Source organism: Mastomys coucha, unplaced genomic scaffold (assembly GCF_008632895.1).
Source record: "Mastomys coucha isolate ucsf_1 unplaced genomic scaffold, UCSF_Mcou_1 pScaffold1, whole genome shotgun sequence".
NCBI classification, from domain to species: domain Eukaryota; kingdom Metazoa; phylum Chordata; class Mammalia; order Rodentia; family Muridae; genus Mastomys; species Mastomys coucha.
In genome coordinates, this window is record NW_022196891.1 from 32,945,537 (window position 1) to 32,963,873 (window position 18,337).

The following is an 18,337-nucleotide window of genomic DNA, read 5'->3' on the forward strand; positions in this document are numbered from 1 at the left end:
CAGCCTGTGGCTGCTCAGTGCACCTTTCCATGGAAATCTACAATGAGCATCTTTACCAGGCCAGAGGCAACAACCTCTGAGTCAAAGGGAAGAAGTGTGAACAGCACAAATTCTGACTGTGAAAAACATCCTCTTCCATGTGGTGATCGGATAATGGAGAAGAAAAGGGTTGCTTCCTATATTACTAGTTTATGTGTAAAGCCTAAGGTCTTCACTATCAGGAGGTGACACTGTCCAGGCTCTAAGGTCTTCACTATCAGGAAGTGACACTGTCCAGGCTCTGCCATGTGTTTGGCTGAAGTACTGTTTAACTACTGTGATCTAACAGCAATAATAAGATTAAAATTGATAGTCCTAATCTGTTCAGACACAGGATTAGCCATCACCTGGTTTTAGGGCCTTACCAATAACAAAATCAGAAACATACATTTCTAGTTATAGAAAAGCAAACCGTGGTCGACAATGCAGAGCATAAGTAGGTAATGCCACAACCCACAGATTGTGTATACATCTTTTTAAAAACTGTTTTTAGAGTTTTTTCAGGGGTGGACAGTATAGCTATTGGCAGAGCACTGTTCAGTATGCAAAGCATTGGCTTTGGTTCCCAGAACTGCAGAAAAAGAAAAACTATCTTGATGATAACATCAAACTATTACACCCTTTTAAAAACATTTCACTTTATAAGATCCTATCTGATAAATCTGTAAAACTCAAGTTGATAAAAAATGTTAAAAATCTTAACATATTTAAATACAATTCAATTTGAGTGTTTTATATCAATTGGAAATAGATGAATTCCTAAAAGAACATCAATAAAAGTGAGAATGGGAGGTAGGAAACCATGTAATATGATTTAAATACAGGCATGCCATGACTGTGGTGGAGGACTGCAGCTCTGAGTCCACACTGGAATATGGTTGCAGGAGCTAGGACTTAGTACTTCTGTAGTTCAAGGCCTGGTTTGCCAAGACACATTTCAGGAATAATGGCTGTCTTGTAATGAATGATATTGTTATTGAAGAAGTAAATGTATCAACTTAGAAAACATACAGAAGCCATCCTAAGAGGATGCTCAAAACACTGTCATTAGTATTACCTTAAAGAAGAAGCCACAGCACACTTTCTGGTCATCGTCAAACTGCTCCTTATCACTCTCTCCATCCAACTTCTCAACAGATACATCAGCCTTTTCAGGGGGTTTTAAATCAGACAGAGAAACTTCAATCAGATTGACATTTTTAGGAGCAGTAGGTGGGAAAACGGGTTTAGGAGGTGGCTCTGTGGGCTGACTCAGTTGGTCCTCATTAGGTGTCACACACACAGTCTCTGTGATAGGCTGTGACAACACCTCAGACACTGTTGATTCAACAGGTTTAATCTCCTTCTCCCCAGGATTATGGTCGCAAGGTCCCAAAGTCTCTTTGCACTCTGAGGGCTCCTTTTTAATCTCCTCTTTCGGTTTGGGCTCTTTTTGGGGCTCTCCATCATCACCAAAACATACGAATGACCGTGTCTGAATGGGAACCTGACTCGGGGAAAACCTCCTTAACCGAGGGAGACTATCTACAGACCGAGGAGGTGTCAAGGTTCGGTTCAAAGGAGTTATTTTTAATTCATTTGGCCTTGGAGTCCTTTGATTTTTAACAGAAAAAGACGCGCTCTTCCTGCCAGAAGACTGTGGCGATGGATGAGTGGGGCGTGGGGAGTCTGAAGAGAACGGTGTAGCAGCTGACGACAGGCCTGCCTGTCTAGGTTTGAAGTCACGGATCTGCTTCTGTGGAGAGGGCTGTGGTGGTGAAATGACCCAAGACTGCTGCTCTCTCATCTGCATTAACATCTCCTGCTGAAGGGACAAGCGCTGCATTTCTTGTTGTAGAAAGTGCAGGGATGAATTTAGCTTTTCAATGGACTTTGTATACTCTAAAATTTCTCCTTCATTTAAATTTTCTTCTGAAGGGCTTGTCAGGTTCCACTGCTTCTCAGGATCAACAGGCGTGGTTGGGGACTTCAGCCATCTGCCTGGAGGGTTCTCCATGCTTTCTTTTATGTCTGCTAAAGACTTGCTCCTCTGTCCGTCCATTTTCTGGGAGTCCTTCTCCTTGGCTCTGTCAGTGTATACTTTCTCGTCTTCGGCACCTGCGGCCTCCTCACGAAGAGGGGAGATCCCATCGCCTTTCTTCTTCACCACGGTGAGGAACGCCGTCCTTCCCATTTTCTGCCTCTGTTTGGTAAAAGCAGCTTCCATCTTCTTTTTCTGGGCTTCTATTGCACGTCTCTTTTCCTCTAGTCTCATCCTAAGGTGCACCATTTCAGAAGCCAAAAGCTGGGTGGTGTCCCGACCTTGGGCGACACCTGTTTCTTCTGGAATTTGAGCCCAAGAAACCACGTGAGGAATGTTCAGTTCTGAGCCTTCGGGTGTCGTTTTCTGCGAGCTGCTCCCACTGCTTTTCCCATCAGTATGATTCAGCTTCCTGAACTTCTGCTCCGCAAAGCTGGTCATTCTCACCCCAGAGCTAGAGGAGGCACTGCTCCCGGGCTGAGACTTGGTGCTGATGGTACTTGGGCAAGGACTCAGGGCCTCTCTGGTGTTGCTGGCTCTTATATCATAGTCCTGAAGAAATTTAGACGCATCATCCATGTCAGAGTCTAAGCTAACAGTATAATCTTTCAAGGAAGAGTCTTCGTCCATGGTTTCTGGAATGTCTTCTGAAGGAACATGAATTCCAGTGTCGACTTCTGTAGTGTCTGTTATGGGACTCAAGGCACCTTTCGTGTCAGTTATGTTATCAGGACTGGACTGGTTTAGCTTGGTATTTGAATTCATGATACTCAGATCTTGACCGTGAAGAAAGAAGCCATTAGCGATCTGACCTGGCCGAGGCGTATGAGGAGGGTTTTCAGTGTCATGGATTATCTGCAATGCTTCTTCAATGCTTGGTGTTTCTATCTGATTCCCAAACTCGTCTAGAAGCACTCTGTTTTGTAAAGCCCCATTTGGAAGCTTGTAGTGAGTATTCTCATTAGAGTTGAGTTCATTTGTGTTGGGAGGCGTGTAAGATTTGAGGTCACCGTGAGGGTCGCCATGGAGCTCTTCTTCAATGCTCTCCTCCTCTTCTCCATTCACTGGCTTGAAGGACAGATTTTTCCTAATGTGTTTGGACGCACGGCTGTGGTTGAGAGTGAGCCCTTCGTTACTAACAGAGCGGATGATTCCCCGGTTTGGAGTGGAGCTCTGTGCATTGTCTTCTTTATCAAAAGAAATGTCAAATGAAACGCCATGTACCGATGTTCTAGAAAAGACGTGAAGACAAAACATTTAAGAAACTGCAGGAAAGAAATGACTTTAAACATACCATTGATCAGCTGGGATGTCTGTACCCTTCCTTCACTTTTTACAGCCTTGCTGACCCCACAGGGAGCCTGGCCTGCTTCATTTCCTTTTTTTTTTTTAAATTAGATATTTTCTTTATTTACATGTCATATGATTTTTCTTTTCCCAGTTTCCCCTCCCAGGAACAAACAAACAAACAAACAAAAACAACAAGAACAAACCCCTGTTGGCTCCCCCTCCCCATGCTTGCCACCCTAACCTCTCCCACTTTCTGGCCCTGGCATTCCCCTACACTGGGGCACAGAACCTTCACAGGACCCAGGACCTCTCCTCCTAGGGACTCCACCACCAAGCATGGAGTACACAAGGTAGGCCTGATTGCTTTAGCAGCACGTGTAGTAGAGGACTGCTCCATCTCCGTTCAGCTCATCCTCTCAGCTCTATGACCCCCATGCTGCCCTTTTCACAGCGAGGTCCTAACTGACATCTTGCTTTGACAAGCTGACTAACTACAACAACGACAGCAGGGCAGCAGTAAAGCAGGGAGAGATAAAACTGGCATTTTTGGCCAGGCAGTGTGGCTCATGCCTTTAATTCCGGCACTTGGGAGGCAGAGGCAGGCGGATTTCTGAGTTCGAGGCCAGCCTGGTCTACAGAGTGAGTTCCAGGACAGCCAGGGCTACACAGAGAAACCCTGTCTTGGAAAAAAACAAAACAAAACAAAACTGGCATTTTTGGTACTGTGACTATACCAAGAATAACTCTGTTTTTACCTTTTCTCTTTAGGCCATGTTCCTATGAAGCCATCAACATAAGACATAGATGAAGACCTTCTAATTCCTCCTTTAAATGCAAAAAAGGAAAACTCATATATTTGACATATTTGAGAGTTAGTTCATGGCACTAAAAGGTGGAACCACAGTAGTAACAACAATAAAGTAAATAATTCTTTTTTTTTTTAGTTTAAGAGAGAAATACGTTAATTTATAGCTAACACTTGACTAGCAAGAGAGGCTCTGTGTTTAATCCCCAGTAAACTACCTTCCTGCTAAAATAAGTACATACATATAAAGAATTTCAATTTTTATTTATTATGCATAGAGTATTCTACCTGTATGAATATCTGTAGGCCAGAAGAGGGCACCAGAAGTCATTATAGATGATTGTGTGCCACCATATGGATGTTGGAATTTGAACTCAGGACATCTCGAAGAGCAGACAGTATTCCTAACCTCTGAGCCATCTCTCCAGCCCCAAGAATTTTATTTTATTAACAAACACATACATTAAATGTAGTGGCACATGGGAGGTTTGGGGCAGAAGGGTTAGTAGTTTAAGACTAGCTTGGGTACCACAAAGAGACCTCAAGAAAAATATATGGGCATGGTGGCACACCTCTGTTAGGAAGACATGGTGGCACACCTCTGTTAGGAAGGCATGGTGGCACACCTCTGTTAGGAAGGCATGGTGGCACACCTCTGTTACAAAGGCATGGTGGCAGACCTCTGTTAGGAAGGCATGGTGGCACACCTCTGTTAGGAAGGCATGGTGGCACACCTCTGTTAGCTGGACAGGTGTATATGCCTGTATTCCCAGCACTTACAAAGCAAGACAGGAACATCAGAAGTTCACAGTCAACTCTGGCTATATAAGGAGTTTGAGGCCAGTCTGGGCTACGTGAGACTTTGTCTCCAGAAGAAAGCAAAAGCAAGCACAGGGACTTGGGATACAGCTAGTTGCCTAGCACAGGATACACAAAGCTATTGGTTTAGTCCACAATACCACAAACAAGGAAAAACAGCAGACAGAGAGCTACAGATCACCTATTATATATGTAGCAGATACTTTTCAGGAAAAAAAAGACCTCGATATTTATATTTATTCTCACTTATTTCCCAGTTAGCCTACTTAACTTAGCATTTTCCTCATTGGGCTTTCTCAGATACATTACCTGAGGCTGAAGAATGAGGCTGGGGACGTGTGTATCTAAAAGGCAAATGATGAGACTGTAAATACAGCTCCTTCCCAATGGACCACATAACATATATAATAAATTCTTTCTCTCTTTTATAGCCCCCCACACATACCTTTTTATAGACATGAAAAACAAATTTTAAAAACTATTATTTTGCAGTACTTTGGGGAAATTTGAATCTCCAAAAACTTGTGTGCAATAAAACCCCAGTGACCCTGACGAGCCTTCCAGCACAGCATGTGTCTGTGGGCCTTTCCCGCTCTGCCCTAACCCTGCCCTGCTGTGCTCAGTCCAAGGAATCTGACAAGTTCACTTCTCAAGTGATAGTGATAACTGGCCAGATCAAGATAGACTTTAGCCCTCCTTTGAGGTTCTACGCCACCATGTCCTGCTGGTATCAAGTGGAGCATATATCCCTTTGCCCGTGGGTGGAAATGAGGAGAAGCAGTAGCTTCAGCAGCTAGCACGCCCCATTGTCTCTCAGACTCAGGGCACTCTCAATGCCCTGCCTTTACCACTTATGAAAGCTCAATCAACCAGCTTTCTCTAGAATGCAGCCATACTGAAGAACTGCCTCTGTCCAAACCAAATGCTACCTGGGTCTCTGATTCTTTCTCCCAACTATGTGCAGCTTGTCTTCTCAGTTTATCTGTACTCACTGCTAGGCCTGTCAATGAACACACACAGTTCCCAAGCATGCCTGTGATAGCCATCTTCTGAGATACATGCCATAGCTTAGACTCTTTCTTAGCTCTGTGATCAGAGAGGGTAATCCTGAATACTAGTAAGTGGTTATTAAACTGTGTTTGTTCTTTTCTTCTTCCCCAAATAATGGCTACCATGATTGAAAGCTGGTCAACTGTCTCATGTTTAAACTTGCACAGAGGAGTGTCTGCTCTTGTGATACTCTAGCATCAAGTAGGAGCCAAGCAGATGGAGGAGCTGCTGGGCCTGCCTGCTGCTGTCACTGCCTCCTTTTTATTCATAAGACCTTTATTTTAGGAATAGTAACATCTGTAGATGTGACCAAATTATTACCGGGGAGAGGAAAAATTAATCAAATCCTTCCTCAAGTTCTACAAAGGATCATGTGGAGACTCACAGAAGACATTAGAGGGCCTAGGAGCCTAGGATGACAGGAGACAGGAACTCCCCAAGGGAGAGGTTTGGAATCTACCTGGTTATTGGGGTTCTCCTAGAAAAGAGAGAAAACAGCCACTGGGGTATCTAAGTAAAAGGGATGAATCTCCATAGGATCTAAGCTGTATTTTTCCATGGCCAGAGATGGGGAGACTGTTCATTCAGGGTCCTTATCCCAATCATGACAGAATGATCCATTCTGAAAGCTTCACTGGTCACTCTGAATAGAAGGGGGACAGTACAGGGATGGTGTTTTATCACAGCAACAAATATAAGTGGGGAAAACCTGTTTCAAAGATTGTTTTAAATGTACAGATCCAGGGCCAACAAGATAGCTCAGCAGGTCATGGGACTTGTCAAACCTGGTGACCTGAATTTACTCCCCGGAATACATCATAGGACAGAACCAACTCCTACAAATTGTCACCTGACCTCCATACGTGTCACATACATAAATAAATGTGCTTAAAACTGTAACAATCCAGATATAATTTTAAAAGTTCCATGAGGCCTGAGTCATCTCTAGATATTTTTCTATATTAATAGTTGAATATTAAATAATTCTCAATTACAGGAGTAATGCAGCAGCAAAGTTTAACTTTAGCTTCCTTATTTAGAACTTAGATTATTATCTCCCATTTTTCAGTGTTGATTCATTAAAACCTATTTATGTAACACTCATCTCAGTAGAAATTTCAATTATATTTAAACTAAAATAGGCTATAGTAGCATAAGCTAGTTGTAAGTTAATTTACAAATCTAACTATAAAATTTTAAAACCTTTTTATGTCAAGATATTATTTGATTTCATTAGTAAATAACAGGGAAAAGTGAAGTCACTGTGGCCTACCTGGAGGTGAGGTCAGAACCAGATGAGCTGTCCAAGACGTTTCTTTTGGCAGCATTTAAGACAGGAACCGATGGCACGTCTTTTGCAGACTCAGCTAGAATAAAAGATGAAACTTCCAAACTGTATCATCAATGTATTTCCAAGAGCACTGCAGGCATTCTGACCCATAAGCAATCATTAATTTTCCTTTCTATTTCCCTTAACTCTTTCTAATATAAATGTACCCTTAAATAATTTCCAAAAGGCCCAAAGAATTTCTTGATATAATCTGACTGTTAAAAATCCACTTAAGGTTAGTGGGATAGGTTACTACAATATAAACACAGGTATTCTTGACAAGGATAAAGCCTGAGTGCTTAATAGCATGAAAGTTTTCACAGAATTTTAGAGACACAGGGTAGGTTTCAGTTTTGCTTTTTATGAAACAGCTGGTGAGTGTGTAGTTAACTAAAGACAGAATTTCACTGGAAAACCTTCACTATCTAGCTTACATACACTTGTAAGTAACCTTAGGGGACAGAACTTAGTTTTGAGTGATGTTTAATGCAAAAGCTGTTGTTACCACTGAGTGCTGGGCTTCATGGACACAGTCACAAAAGGCAATGCAAGTCAAAGTCACACTAATTGCAAAATATTATAATAAAATTATAATGTGAATTATAAAGTAAAACCAGAATGATATGTGTTTCTTTTGCTATTTTACAACCCCTCCTCTTTCTTCCTATTTTTTTCTTCCTTTAACTGTAGTTAACCACTCTGGGAAGGGAGTGGTTAATAACTACAGTGGCTAGAAAAAGGATGTTGGAGACAAGGAAAGTTGCTAAGTAGCTAGGAAGTAGAACAATCACATTTTATGCTTGCTATAGGAGCCACTGTAGCAGAAAGAACTAACCCCATAATTTTTGCTGGAAGAAAGTTCTATGTTTAGAAGAAACACTAAACGTAGAATCATCTTTACCTGTAGGAATATATGTCTGATTTTAAAATGAAAGCCAGTTTTACTGTGCTATATACAGCATTTGCTCTATAAAAAAAGTCCAGAGGAATTCTTTTTATTTTATTTTCTTTTTTGCTTTCTGGCAGTGATGAGGTTTGAGCCCAGGTCTGTATGGAAGCTAGGCAAGTGCCCCACCACTGAGAAGTGCTCCTGGCCTTTGTCAGCAACCCAGTCTTTATCATAATTATATTGTAATAACAAAGGCTACTAGTTTAAAAAATATAACCACAAAGTATTTCATTGTTTAAAAGAAAAATCAAGCCTTAATGTTAGTGGAGTTTGGGTAAAAGGATGTTAAAAAAAAAAGAATCTAGTGAGAAATAAAAACCGTAGATCAGAATAAAGGGTTTAAAGGATGTGGCAAGATGGCACACTTGACTCTGAAAGTTCCCTGCCATAAGACACCAAACACAGGACTAGTTTGTTCTGTTTACTGAAAATAATTTGGTGCCTTGACTACTAAAACATTAGATTTTTTTTAGTCAAAGATAATGGCTAGAATCTAAAATAATAACAAGTTTCTATCTAAAAAAAAACCAGATGAGCTGGGTGGTAGTGGCTCATGCTTTTAACCCAGCACTCAAGAGGCAGTGGCAGGTGGATCTCCATGAATTTGAGACCAGCCTGGTTTACAGAGCTTCTTCCAGGACAATCAGTGCTACACAGAGGAAACCCTATCTTTAAACAAACAAACAACAACAAAAACTCAAAATCAGATGAAATGTATAAACCTTCCACTTTTGTACATTAAAAATTACCAAGATAGATTACCTCCTTGTGGACGGACAACACGAGGCTGCACAAATGAAGGCTTCACAACTTCGAACCACCAGAAGAGTTCTGCCATGAACACCAAATAATTACTCTATATAAGAGGGGTGAGAAAATTAAAAGAAGCCCTACATTAGGTAAAACCAATCATATAACAGTGAGAAAGTTATACTTTATCCTCTCAAATATATGTTTGAATTCTATGCACTTGTTATTTAAAAATGTTTACTATGTTGTATTAAATATTAAAGCTGGAGTAAAAAGTTTAGCACTTGTAACTACACATGTCCAGATCTCAGATATAAAGTTTTCAGGCATCACAGTCTCTAGCTATGTACAACTCTGAGATGACAAACGTCCTTTCTTCCAGGATAAACACAAATACGTAGCACAAAGTGCATTTACTATTTTAAAAAAGTAAGATTTTTCTGGAAAGAGTATGTACTTTAAATATTATATCCATATGTTTGATAATGCTAAATTCAACAGTTATCCACATGCTAAGTAATAACAAACTCTACATATTATTATGATTAAAATAATCTTGAAATATATAAAGTTTTTATCATTTAATGCTTCTAATTTTGAAAACATTAAGGATAACCAACTTTTATTATTTATACTTGAAAACACAATTCTTTAAATGGCTAAAGGAGCTCTCAAAAGCATGCTTTTATAGGATTATACATATAACTATGTATATACATATATATGATTTGGGGTTTTTTCGTTTTTGTTTTGAGACAGTCTTGAAACCTGAGCAGTGGTGTTAAAGATGTGTCCTACTGTACTAGAATTAGACTTATATGATAAAATACATATAAAGAATAATTTTAATTTTAGGTATTTAATATATTTCTAAAGTAGCACTATATGAAACCCGTCTTCCTCATTATGGCTATTACCACTGGAAATATGGCTGTTTTCTGGTGCCTTCCCTTCCACATATTTGCTAATTTTGGACAATCCTCAAGGCACTAACATGAACACTCTTCCTTAGATTTTATTGCCTGGGTTTTTTTCATACGTAAGGTGGTAACATTCACATTCATTTGCCATCTTATGGCTCTAGAAAGCCAAAGAATCAAGGATGTCTACAAGTCTCTGATTTGAGCAACCGTGACAGCCACTGAATAAAACAAAGACTGGAAAAACAGGGAACAAAAAAGGTCTCTGACACTTTCCCAATCATCGCAGTGGATGTGGTAAGTGTGTGGTGGGGCACTGTGGGGGGGACACAGCACAAGACAGGATCACATGGTAAGTTTGAGACACGGAGCACAGTCGGGGGACACAGCACAAGACAAGATCACGTGGTAAGTGTGGGACATGGAGCACAGTGGGGGGACATGGAGCATAAGACAAGATCACGTGGTAAGTGTGGGACACAGAGCACAGTGGGGGGACACAGCACAAGATAGGATCACGTGGTAAGTGTGGGACACGGAGCATAGTGGGGGGACACGGAGCACAGTGGGAGGACATGGAGCACAGTGGGAGGACATGGAGCACAGTGGGGGGACACGGAGCACATAGTGGGGGGACAAGATAGGATCTACCAGGTTGTTTACTTTCAGTACTTGTTTCCACTGTGAATCCTCAGGACAATCAAGCAATAACAGCTTGATTAATAATAATAATAATAAACAGCTATTATTGAAGCTATTATACTTTGTACTTTCTTTTAAGAAAGAGAAGGTGTCAATCCCTTACACTGTGGATGCACCCCTGCTCGCCTTCTCATAAGCTTTGCATGCCTAATTATATCCACGACTTACCCTCCCTTTCAACTTTCTTCCACTGACAAATAAGACCTTCTCTCAGCAAATTATTCTCTTACTTCTCACCCCCACACTTTTACCTTCTGATGAAATTCCTTAAGAACAGACGCATACTAACTTCTCCACACTTCTCCCCAACCTTTTGCTGAACCATTCCAGTCTCAGACTGAGCTGGACCACGCCTCTGGAGCAGCACTGGTTGGGGCCAGCTAGCTCAGGCACATTCTACTTTTTGTTCATCCTAAGAAACAGCTCTGATCCACCATGGTGGCCCACCTCAACCAAAGAGAAAAAACAGAGCTAACTGTGCATGGATCAAAACTTCCAAAACTAAGCAGAAATAAATCCTCCCTCAGCCCTTTATGCAGACGCCTGCTGCAGCAACAGAAGGCCACGTGGCACAGAGGATCGTCACAGCCTAGGCTCTATAGCCTTTCCAGCTCACCCTTCAAAGCCCAAGGGTACACTCTGTAAGGACTGGTGGAGGCTCTACTCTACTAGGACTATTAACTAGAAGCTGCTTTATCTTTTGAAAAAACACCCCTTAAATGTGCAGTACTTATCTGTTGATAGGAAAGGAGTATTTATTTTAAGAACCTTGATAAGAATTATCCTAATAATATAATGGCAGTAATTGGCCACAGGATGGTGGAACTGTAGAAATATTTTTTCTAGCAACTAAACTGGAGATTATGTCATTATAAAATTATAATTAAATGACAATAAACAGGTCATATTCCACAAATGGTACAATAACTTAAAATCATCTTTGCATGTATTTTTTAGTCAGATTCTCCCTAAGTAGCCCTGGCTGATCTGTAACTGACAGTATAGACCAGACTGGCCCGTAACTCCCAGAGATCATCCTGTCTTTACTTCCTTAGTGCCGGGGTTAAGGGTGTGTGCCACCAACCCTGGCCTACTTTTTAAATATATGTAGCACGCACCTGCACGTGGGTTCGTGCATGTGAGTACAGATGTCAATGGAAGCCAGAAGAGGGTGTGAGAGAAGTTACAAGAAGCTGTTAGCCAACATGGGTACTAGGAGCTGAACTCAGGTTCTCTGCAAGAGCAGAACATGCTTTTAACAACCTCTCCTTCCTTTAGTTGTGGAGCACATCTACATAGTTAAACAGTGTAAAAACAAGAATGGAAGGCTAGCAAATCTTCACGCCTCCTCCCATATCCAACACCACACTCAGAAGAAACTCCTTTTGTTTTATACTTACCCTAATGATCCTTTTTCTGAATCTATGATGTGTCCCTCAGCATCTATGTGCAGTTGGTTCCAGGACCCCATATAGACACCAAAGATGTATGGATGTTTAAGTCCCTATGTAAGATTATATAGGATATGCATAGAACCCATGTGTCCCATTCCATGGGGTATTGGTTCTCTCCCCCAACAATGTGAGTCCTGGGGTAACTTCAGGGTGTTGGGGTTAGCCATGGTGTAGGCTGGCTAAGGTAGAGAGGACCCAAGCCGGGAACCCCAGTTTCTCCATAAAAGCAAGGAGTGGTCCTATGTGTAACCCTACACACACACACACACACACTCACACAGACACTCACACACACACACACACACACACACACACTCACACACACACACTCACATACCCCGAAGCTTTTCATTTGATTCTCTAATTAATTAAAAATTCTTCATGAAAAAGAAGGCTTCATTACTGCGCTTTGTTTAAAGGGTGTTTCATTACAACCTCAAGCATGAATCTAACTCAAGCCTCACCATTTTTTAGAATGCTGGAATTATTGGCACACACCCACACACAGTCTGCTTTAAAAGGAAGACTCTCATCTTTTGTTACATTTACCTATGATCAAAAACTATTTAATGGTTCATACTCTGCCCACACTAAAACAACAAATCAATTTTATAGGCAAGTTTTTGTTTGTCTTTACAATGTAAAAGACTCGTAGCTAACAATGGATATTTGGAGAAGAAAAAAAAATCACTCACCCCCTCACCCCCCGCCAAGTCCTTCACTGATAAAGTTAATTTGTAAGCTTTGTTTTATATTCACTTATTTTTGGAGCAGGAATCTGCTGGATCGGGGCCTCAGACTCATCACAAACGCAGACTGACCTTGAACTCCAGCTCCTTCTGTCCCCCTTTCCTTCCCCTTCTATTGCTAGTTCTTCAGGAGACTGAATCTAGCTCCTGTGGTACCACTGAGATCCCAGTTTGTTGCAACGGCCTTTCAACTTTAACACAAGGCAAAGTAGAATGGTTTACCTTACCTTTATAGATGATGCAGCATAAAGCATGTCCTCCAAGCTGAAATGGCAGCAATGGTTTAAGTATTCTTGGCAAAATTCCTGAATCAGCTGGAGATTATACAGACTGTCGGCCAAAGACATAGTTTCTTTCAAACAAATATCTGCAAATAGAAAAGGGGATGGCTTTTTGTTTTTAACCACAAACACTTCATAAACACTTCATAACTACTGACAGTACATATACGCAAGTATGTAGAATTTGTTTAACATGTATTTATAAGTAATAGCCATTAGACAGAAAGTTCTCAACTTTTTCTCAGAATTATACTTAAATGTTCCTTTTAAAAAACCTTCATTAGTTATTAAATATTATTGGTTTAAATATTTTTGCCATCTGTCCACACTTTACAATCTATCCCTGAAACACCTACCCTCTAGGCGGACGACAGCAGGGCAGTAGAAGTGAATGAGGGCAGCTAGTGCACAGCCGTCTGTCCCATCCTTCAACAAGTTTTCCACCAATGGAATGCAAGGCAGTTGCTTAAGCAGTGTTTGTTCCTTCCTGTAACGAGCCTACAACAGAAAGAGTTCTAAATAAATACTACACAATGCAAGGAAAACAAGCAGACAAAACCAGGACTATAGATTCTACTTCTTAGTCACATTAGAAAATATAAACAGGAGAAAGAAGAGTTCCCAACTACACAGCTTTTTTTTGGGGGGGGGGGGGCAACAATACTATATATTACCAAGGTTAAACTTATAGCAATAATACTAATTTCTTTCCTTCATTGCTTTTGGTTTTCTGAGACAGGGTTTCTCTGTACAGTCCTGGCTGTCCTGGAACTCACTCTCTAGACCAGGTTGGCCACACGGAAGCAATCATACAGGCTGGCCACAGTGCTATGTGCACTACTGGACACACGGAGGCAGTCAGTACAGGCACACAGTGCTATAACTGGCCATTATGAACTAAAAGCTCTCCTAGACTCAAAAAGAATAATGCTTACAGTTTACCAATGCTGCATAAAACTTATATTAGAAAAAAGTACGGTTACATAGGCTACTGATATTTAGTAGTCATTTAAAAAAAAGATTTATTTTATGTATATCGGCCTGTAAATATATACAGTATATGTGTGCCTTGTAGCCATGAAAACTAGAGAGGGTCAGATCCTCTGAACCTGAGTCACAGAGTGTTCCAGGCCACCATGTGGGTTCAGGGAACGGGATGGGCTTTCTCTGCAATAGTAAGTGCTCTGAACTGCTGAGCCACCCTCCAGCTGTAGGTGTCTTTTTAAGAAAAGAACAATTTAATTTTTTCTTCAATTATATCTAAACTGTCACCTCTGCAATTTATGATTAAAATACAGTTGTGAAAAAATGCTTGTGAGAACAAAAACAGAAATTTCACATTTGTTGAACAAAACACTTAACACAGGAAGGTGCAACTCGATTCTCTTAAATGGCATACTCTAGAAAATATATCACCAATGAAGAAAAGGCATGCATTTCCGCTTCTCTCTCCCTGGCTACTGACTGACAAGAATCGTGGAGCATGTTTTCCTCTTAAAAAAAAAAAAATTTGGAGGAGTGCAAGGCAGACATTATATCCCTAACTCATATATCATCTATATTCAGAAAAAACTTATTTATATGTACACCTCTATCACAGATATTCTACTTTTCTGTTCTCCTTCTCCTTCTGGGGGAGATGGTGGTATGTCTATGCAGCCTAAACTGCCCTTCAGTCTCAATCTTTTTCTGAACGCTGATGTTACAGCCATGAGACACCTTGCATAGCCTAACCTGGACTCTCTGATTACTGACTTTTCTATCATCCCTAAAAGTCCTTCATTGGTGCTGTGAGATAATTTAAAAGAGAGAGGAGAGGAGAAAAGGAAGAAAGAAAAGCAGCCAGCGGCGAGCTGTCTTCCCAGACAGTGGGCACTGCTTCAGACCCGCCTTTTATTCTCCAGTTCTCTAGCACGAGGGCGGGCCGGATGGGACCAGCTCAGCAGCACAAGCAGACCTGGTTTACTGTATTCTATTCCCTCTGCCAATTAGCACGGATGGATGAGAAGTGTGTGTGTACATGCTGACAACAGATCTCTGTGGTTTACAGTGGCAATTGTAAGTGGCAGGCCAAAAGCATTTCCTAAGTATTATACCCAATAAAGATCCACACTGAGCAAAGAAACTTTAATGTGAGGTTTGTATAATTCCAAGGTAAGTTTATCTGCAGTCCATGAGTTACATGGAATCTTTAAATATTGAATATGCCTTGTGTTTTGTATTATATCCCAGGCTAGCCTTGAACTCACTACATAGTCAAGGATGAATGTGAACATCTGATTCTTCTGCTTCTGTCTCCCAAGTGCTGAGACTACAGATCTATTACCACTATACTTGATTTATGCAATATTAGGTGTTGGGACCAAACCCAGGAAGCCCATGTTTTATAAATTCACTGCACAAAAATATTTCATAATCTTTTTACAAATTTAAAAATCTGGTATTCAAAAGGATCACCATACTTTAAATCAATGGTTAAAAACAGTGTATTTTAACTATATATAACATAATTAAATATAACATATAATATACCTATTTGTTATGTGTGTGTATACATATATACGTATGTTATATACATGCAAAGTGGTGAACCACTTGCATGCCTGGTACCTGCAGATGTCAGTAGAAGCCGTCAGATTCCCTGGAACTAGAGCTATGGATTAATGGTTAGCTGCTTTCTAAGTGCTGGGAATTGGGTCCGGGTCCCTGTAAAGAGCAGCCAGTACTCTTAACTGCTGAGCTGTTTCTCTCGCACTAAGCTGTATGTTTTGATCAGGACAGTGCCTATGAGGTCTTAGAATGCTTTAACTGCCCACACTTAGCCTCTATCAGTCATCAAGTCAACTCAGAGTTTCACACAGTATAAGTGTAATACTGGTGAGGACACAGATAAGCTTTTACTTTTTTTATCAAATAGTAAAGTGTTATTTTCATATAGGATAAAAAGAAAATTGTTTTGCTAAAAATAATTTAAACATTCAGGCAGCTTACAAGACTATTCAAATTTACTTTTAGGAAAGGTCTTTACTACTTAGCAAGATTTTGTATCCAAACTTGCATTAGTAATAATGGTCTGGGAATGTTGTGATGAACAAATATGCTTATTCTTTAAAGTGTCCTTAAAACTGACTCGGCCCATCATTTTTTATTTTACATTATGAATATATCTTAAACCCAATCCCTCTACTTAATGACAGACAGATCTGTATGAAATGATGGCAGCAGCAAGCTATGAATACCACCACCAATACCATTACAATCTGCAGAGAAAATCGAAATAGTGAGGACAAAACAACTTACTGGAACCAGTTTCCAAAACCATTTGGAAGGAGACTTCAGGGGAAGCATGGAGGAGGACAGGGAGGCAGGAGGTAAAGGAAAGGTCATTTAGAATCACGTAAAAAGAAACCCGTATTATCAAAGTAAAAAGATTCTGAGGTTAGATTCTTAGACACTAGTGACCAACTCTAACAGGGAATAGTCTCTCTGAAAGGAAAAACATTCACTCCAATAACAGAAACATAAAGCAAATAGCAATGGAGCTGAAATGACTGGGAATCTAAATGTTAACAATTCTGCTATCTCAGGGTATTCTACAGAATATTATTTTTTATTCTTCAAAAACTAAATTCTTAAGTTTCTAATCTCAGTATAATTTAATTCTTAGTGATTATTCATTTTATATTTCCTAGGGTAATTTCTGGCCTCTCTAAGATACATGACTGCATCACCATAAATGCATGTCACATTGCAGCGTATACCTTTTGACCTCCTGGAGCTTCAGCTGGGTGGTGCTCTTTAGACTTCTGTTCTTGTTCCAGTATGTCTTTCAAGTGTTCATTTACCTTAAAATGAAAAAAATCACTCTGAATTTCATTAAAATATAGCAAATAAAATCACATGGTTAGATCCCCAATATCAAGTACTGGTAACTCTCAAATAAAATATCATTTCTACTACTAGAAAATAGTACCCTACAAGGAACCTTATTTAAAACTCTAAAATCAGTTCCATAAATTACACAGTACATATTGAACACCTACTTACTGTACATCAGAAACTGTTCTACTTTTTGTATATACAATTTCTGATATACAGTATAAATTCTAGTAAGAGCTTATTATACTTGTAAAAACCCTGTAAAGGTAAACAAAAACAAGCAGGAGGAGGAAAGGACTCAGTCTTAGGGTGACATGAACATGATGGACTGTATTCATGTTTATATGGTATTCACTTTAACTGACAACATGACACAGCCCATAGTCATCTGGGAAGAATGTCAGTGAGTGGACACCGGGTTGGCCTGTGGACATGTCTATGGAGACTGCCTGAAGTGATGTGGGAAGATATAACCCACCTGTGGATGCACAACTGGCAGGAGGAGGGAAGTGGGAGGTAGGAAAGTACTGCGTGTGTGTGTGTGTGTGTGTGTGTGTGTGTGTGTGTGTGTGTGTAAGAGTGGAGACACTGAGTTCAGCACAAACAAGCATGCAGCATGCATTCATTTCTCCGTGCTCCTGACTGTGGGTATGATCCGACTATCCCTGCCTTGACTTCCCTACAACGAGGAACTATAAATTAGAACTGTTAGCTGAAATAGGCCTCCTTACAATTAATATAGGAAAGAGTGACTAGAACTTAAGCAGAGAAGCTCGCTCACGGGCTTGCAGGGCAACCTGACACTATTAGAGAAGTACATGTGTGGGAGAGCATCCTGGGGAGAACAGGGTCACCGTTAAGGAAGACCAAAGTCTACACTGGTGACTCTCAACCTTCCTAATGCTCTGACCCTTTAACAAAGTTCCTCAGGTTATGGTGATCCCCCCAACCATATTATTATTTTGTTGTTACTTCCTAACTATAATTTTGCTAGTTATGAATTGTAATGTAAACATCTGGTATGTAGGATATCTGATACATGACTCAAAAGTGTTGAAGCCCATAGCTTGAGAACCACCAGTCTACAGCCTCAAATTTTTGGCTAAACCTTGAACTATGTATACTTAAAAAAGAGCCCACAGACCCAAGGGAGAGAACACCTGCTGGAAGGTCAAAGAAGCTGCCATCACAGGACAGGCAGGTTGGTGTTCAAATTCCATCAAATAGAGAGAGTGCTTGGTATAAATACCTCGGGTTTCCACAGAAACTTTAGAATGATTGCGTGTGCGTCTAGAAAGGA

At 40.4% G+C, this 18,337-nt stretch overlaps 1 protein-coding gene across 4 annotated transcripts in view; it reads right to left on the reverse strand.

Annotated features, from left to right (window-relative positions):
* Positions 1-18,337, reverse strand: part of Camsap2 (calmodulin regulated spectrin associated protein family member 2) — a 74,906-nt gene that overhangs the window by 11,252 nt on the left and 45,317 nt on the right. For 2 of the 4 annotated variants that reach the window (XM_031384035.1, XM_031384030.1), the window contains exons 4-12: positions 16,920-17,003; positions 16,459-16,491; positions 13,515-13,656; positions 13,105-13,244; positions 9,065-9,158; positions 7,297-7,390; positions 5,283-5,317; positions 4,105-4,174; positions 1,097-3,290 (exon numbers count right to left, since the gene is read on the reverse strand). In XM_031384035.1, the coding sequence (XP_031239895.1) occupies positions 1,097-3,290; positions 4,105-4,174; positions 5,283-5,317; positions 7,297-7,390; positions 9,065-9,158; positions 13,105-13,244; positions 13,515-13,656; positions 16,459-16,491; positions 16,920-17,003 (2,886 nt within the window). The remainder of the gene's footprint in view (positions 1-1,096; positions 3,291-4,104; positions 4,175-5,282; positions 5,318-7,296; positions 7,391-9,064; positions 9,159-13,104; positions 13,245-13,514; positions 13,657-16,458; positions 16,492-16,919; positions 17,004-18,337) is intronic. The other 2 variants (XM_031384038.1, XM_031384041.1) reach the window with 1 other exon arrangement.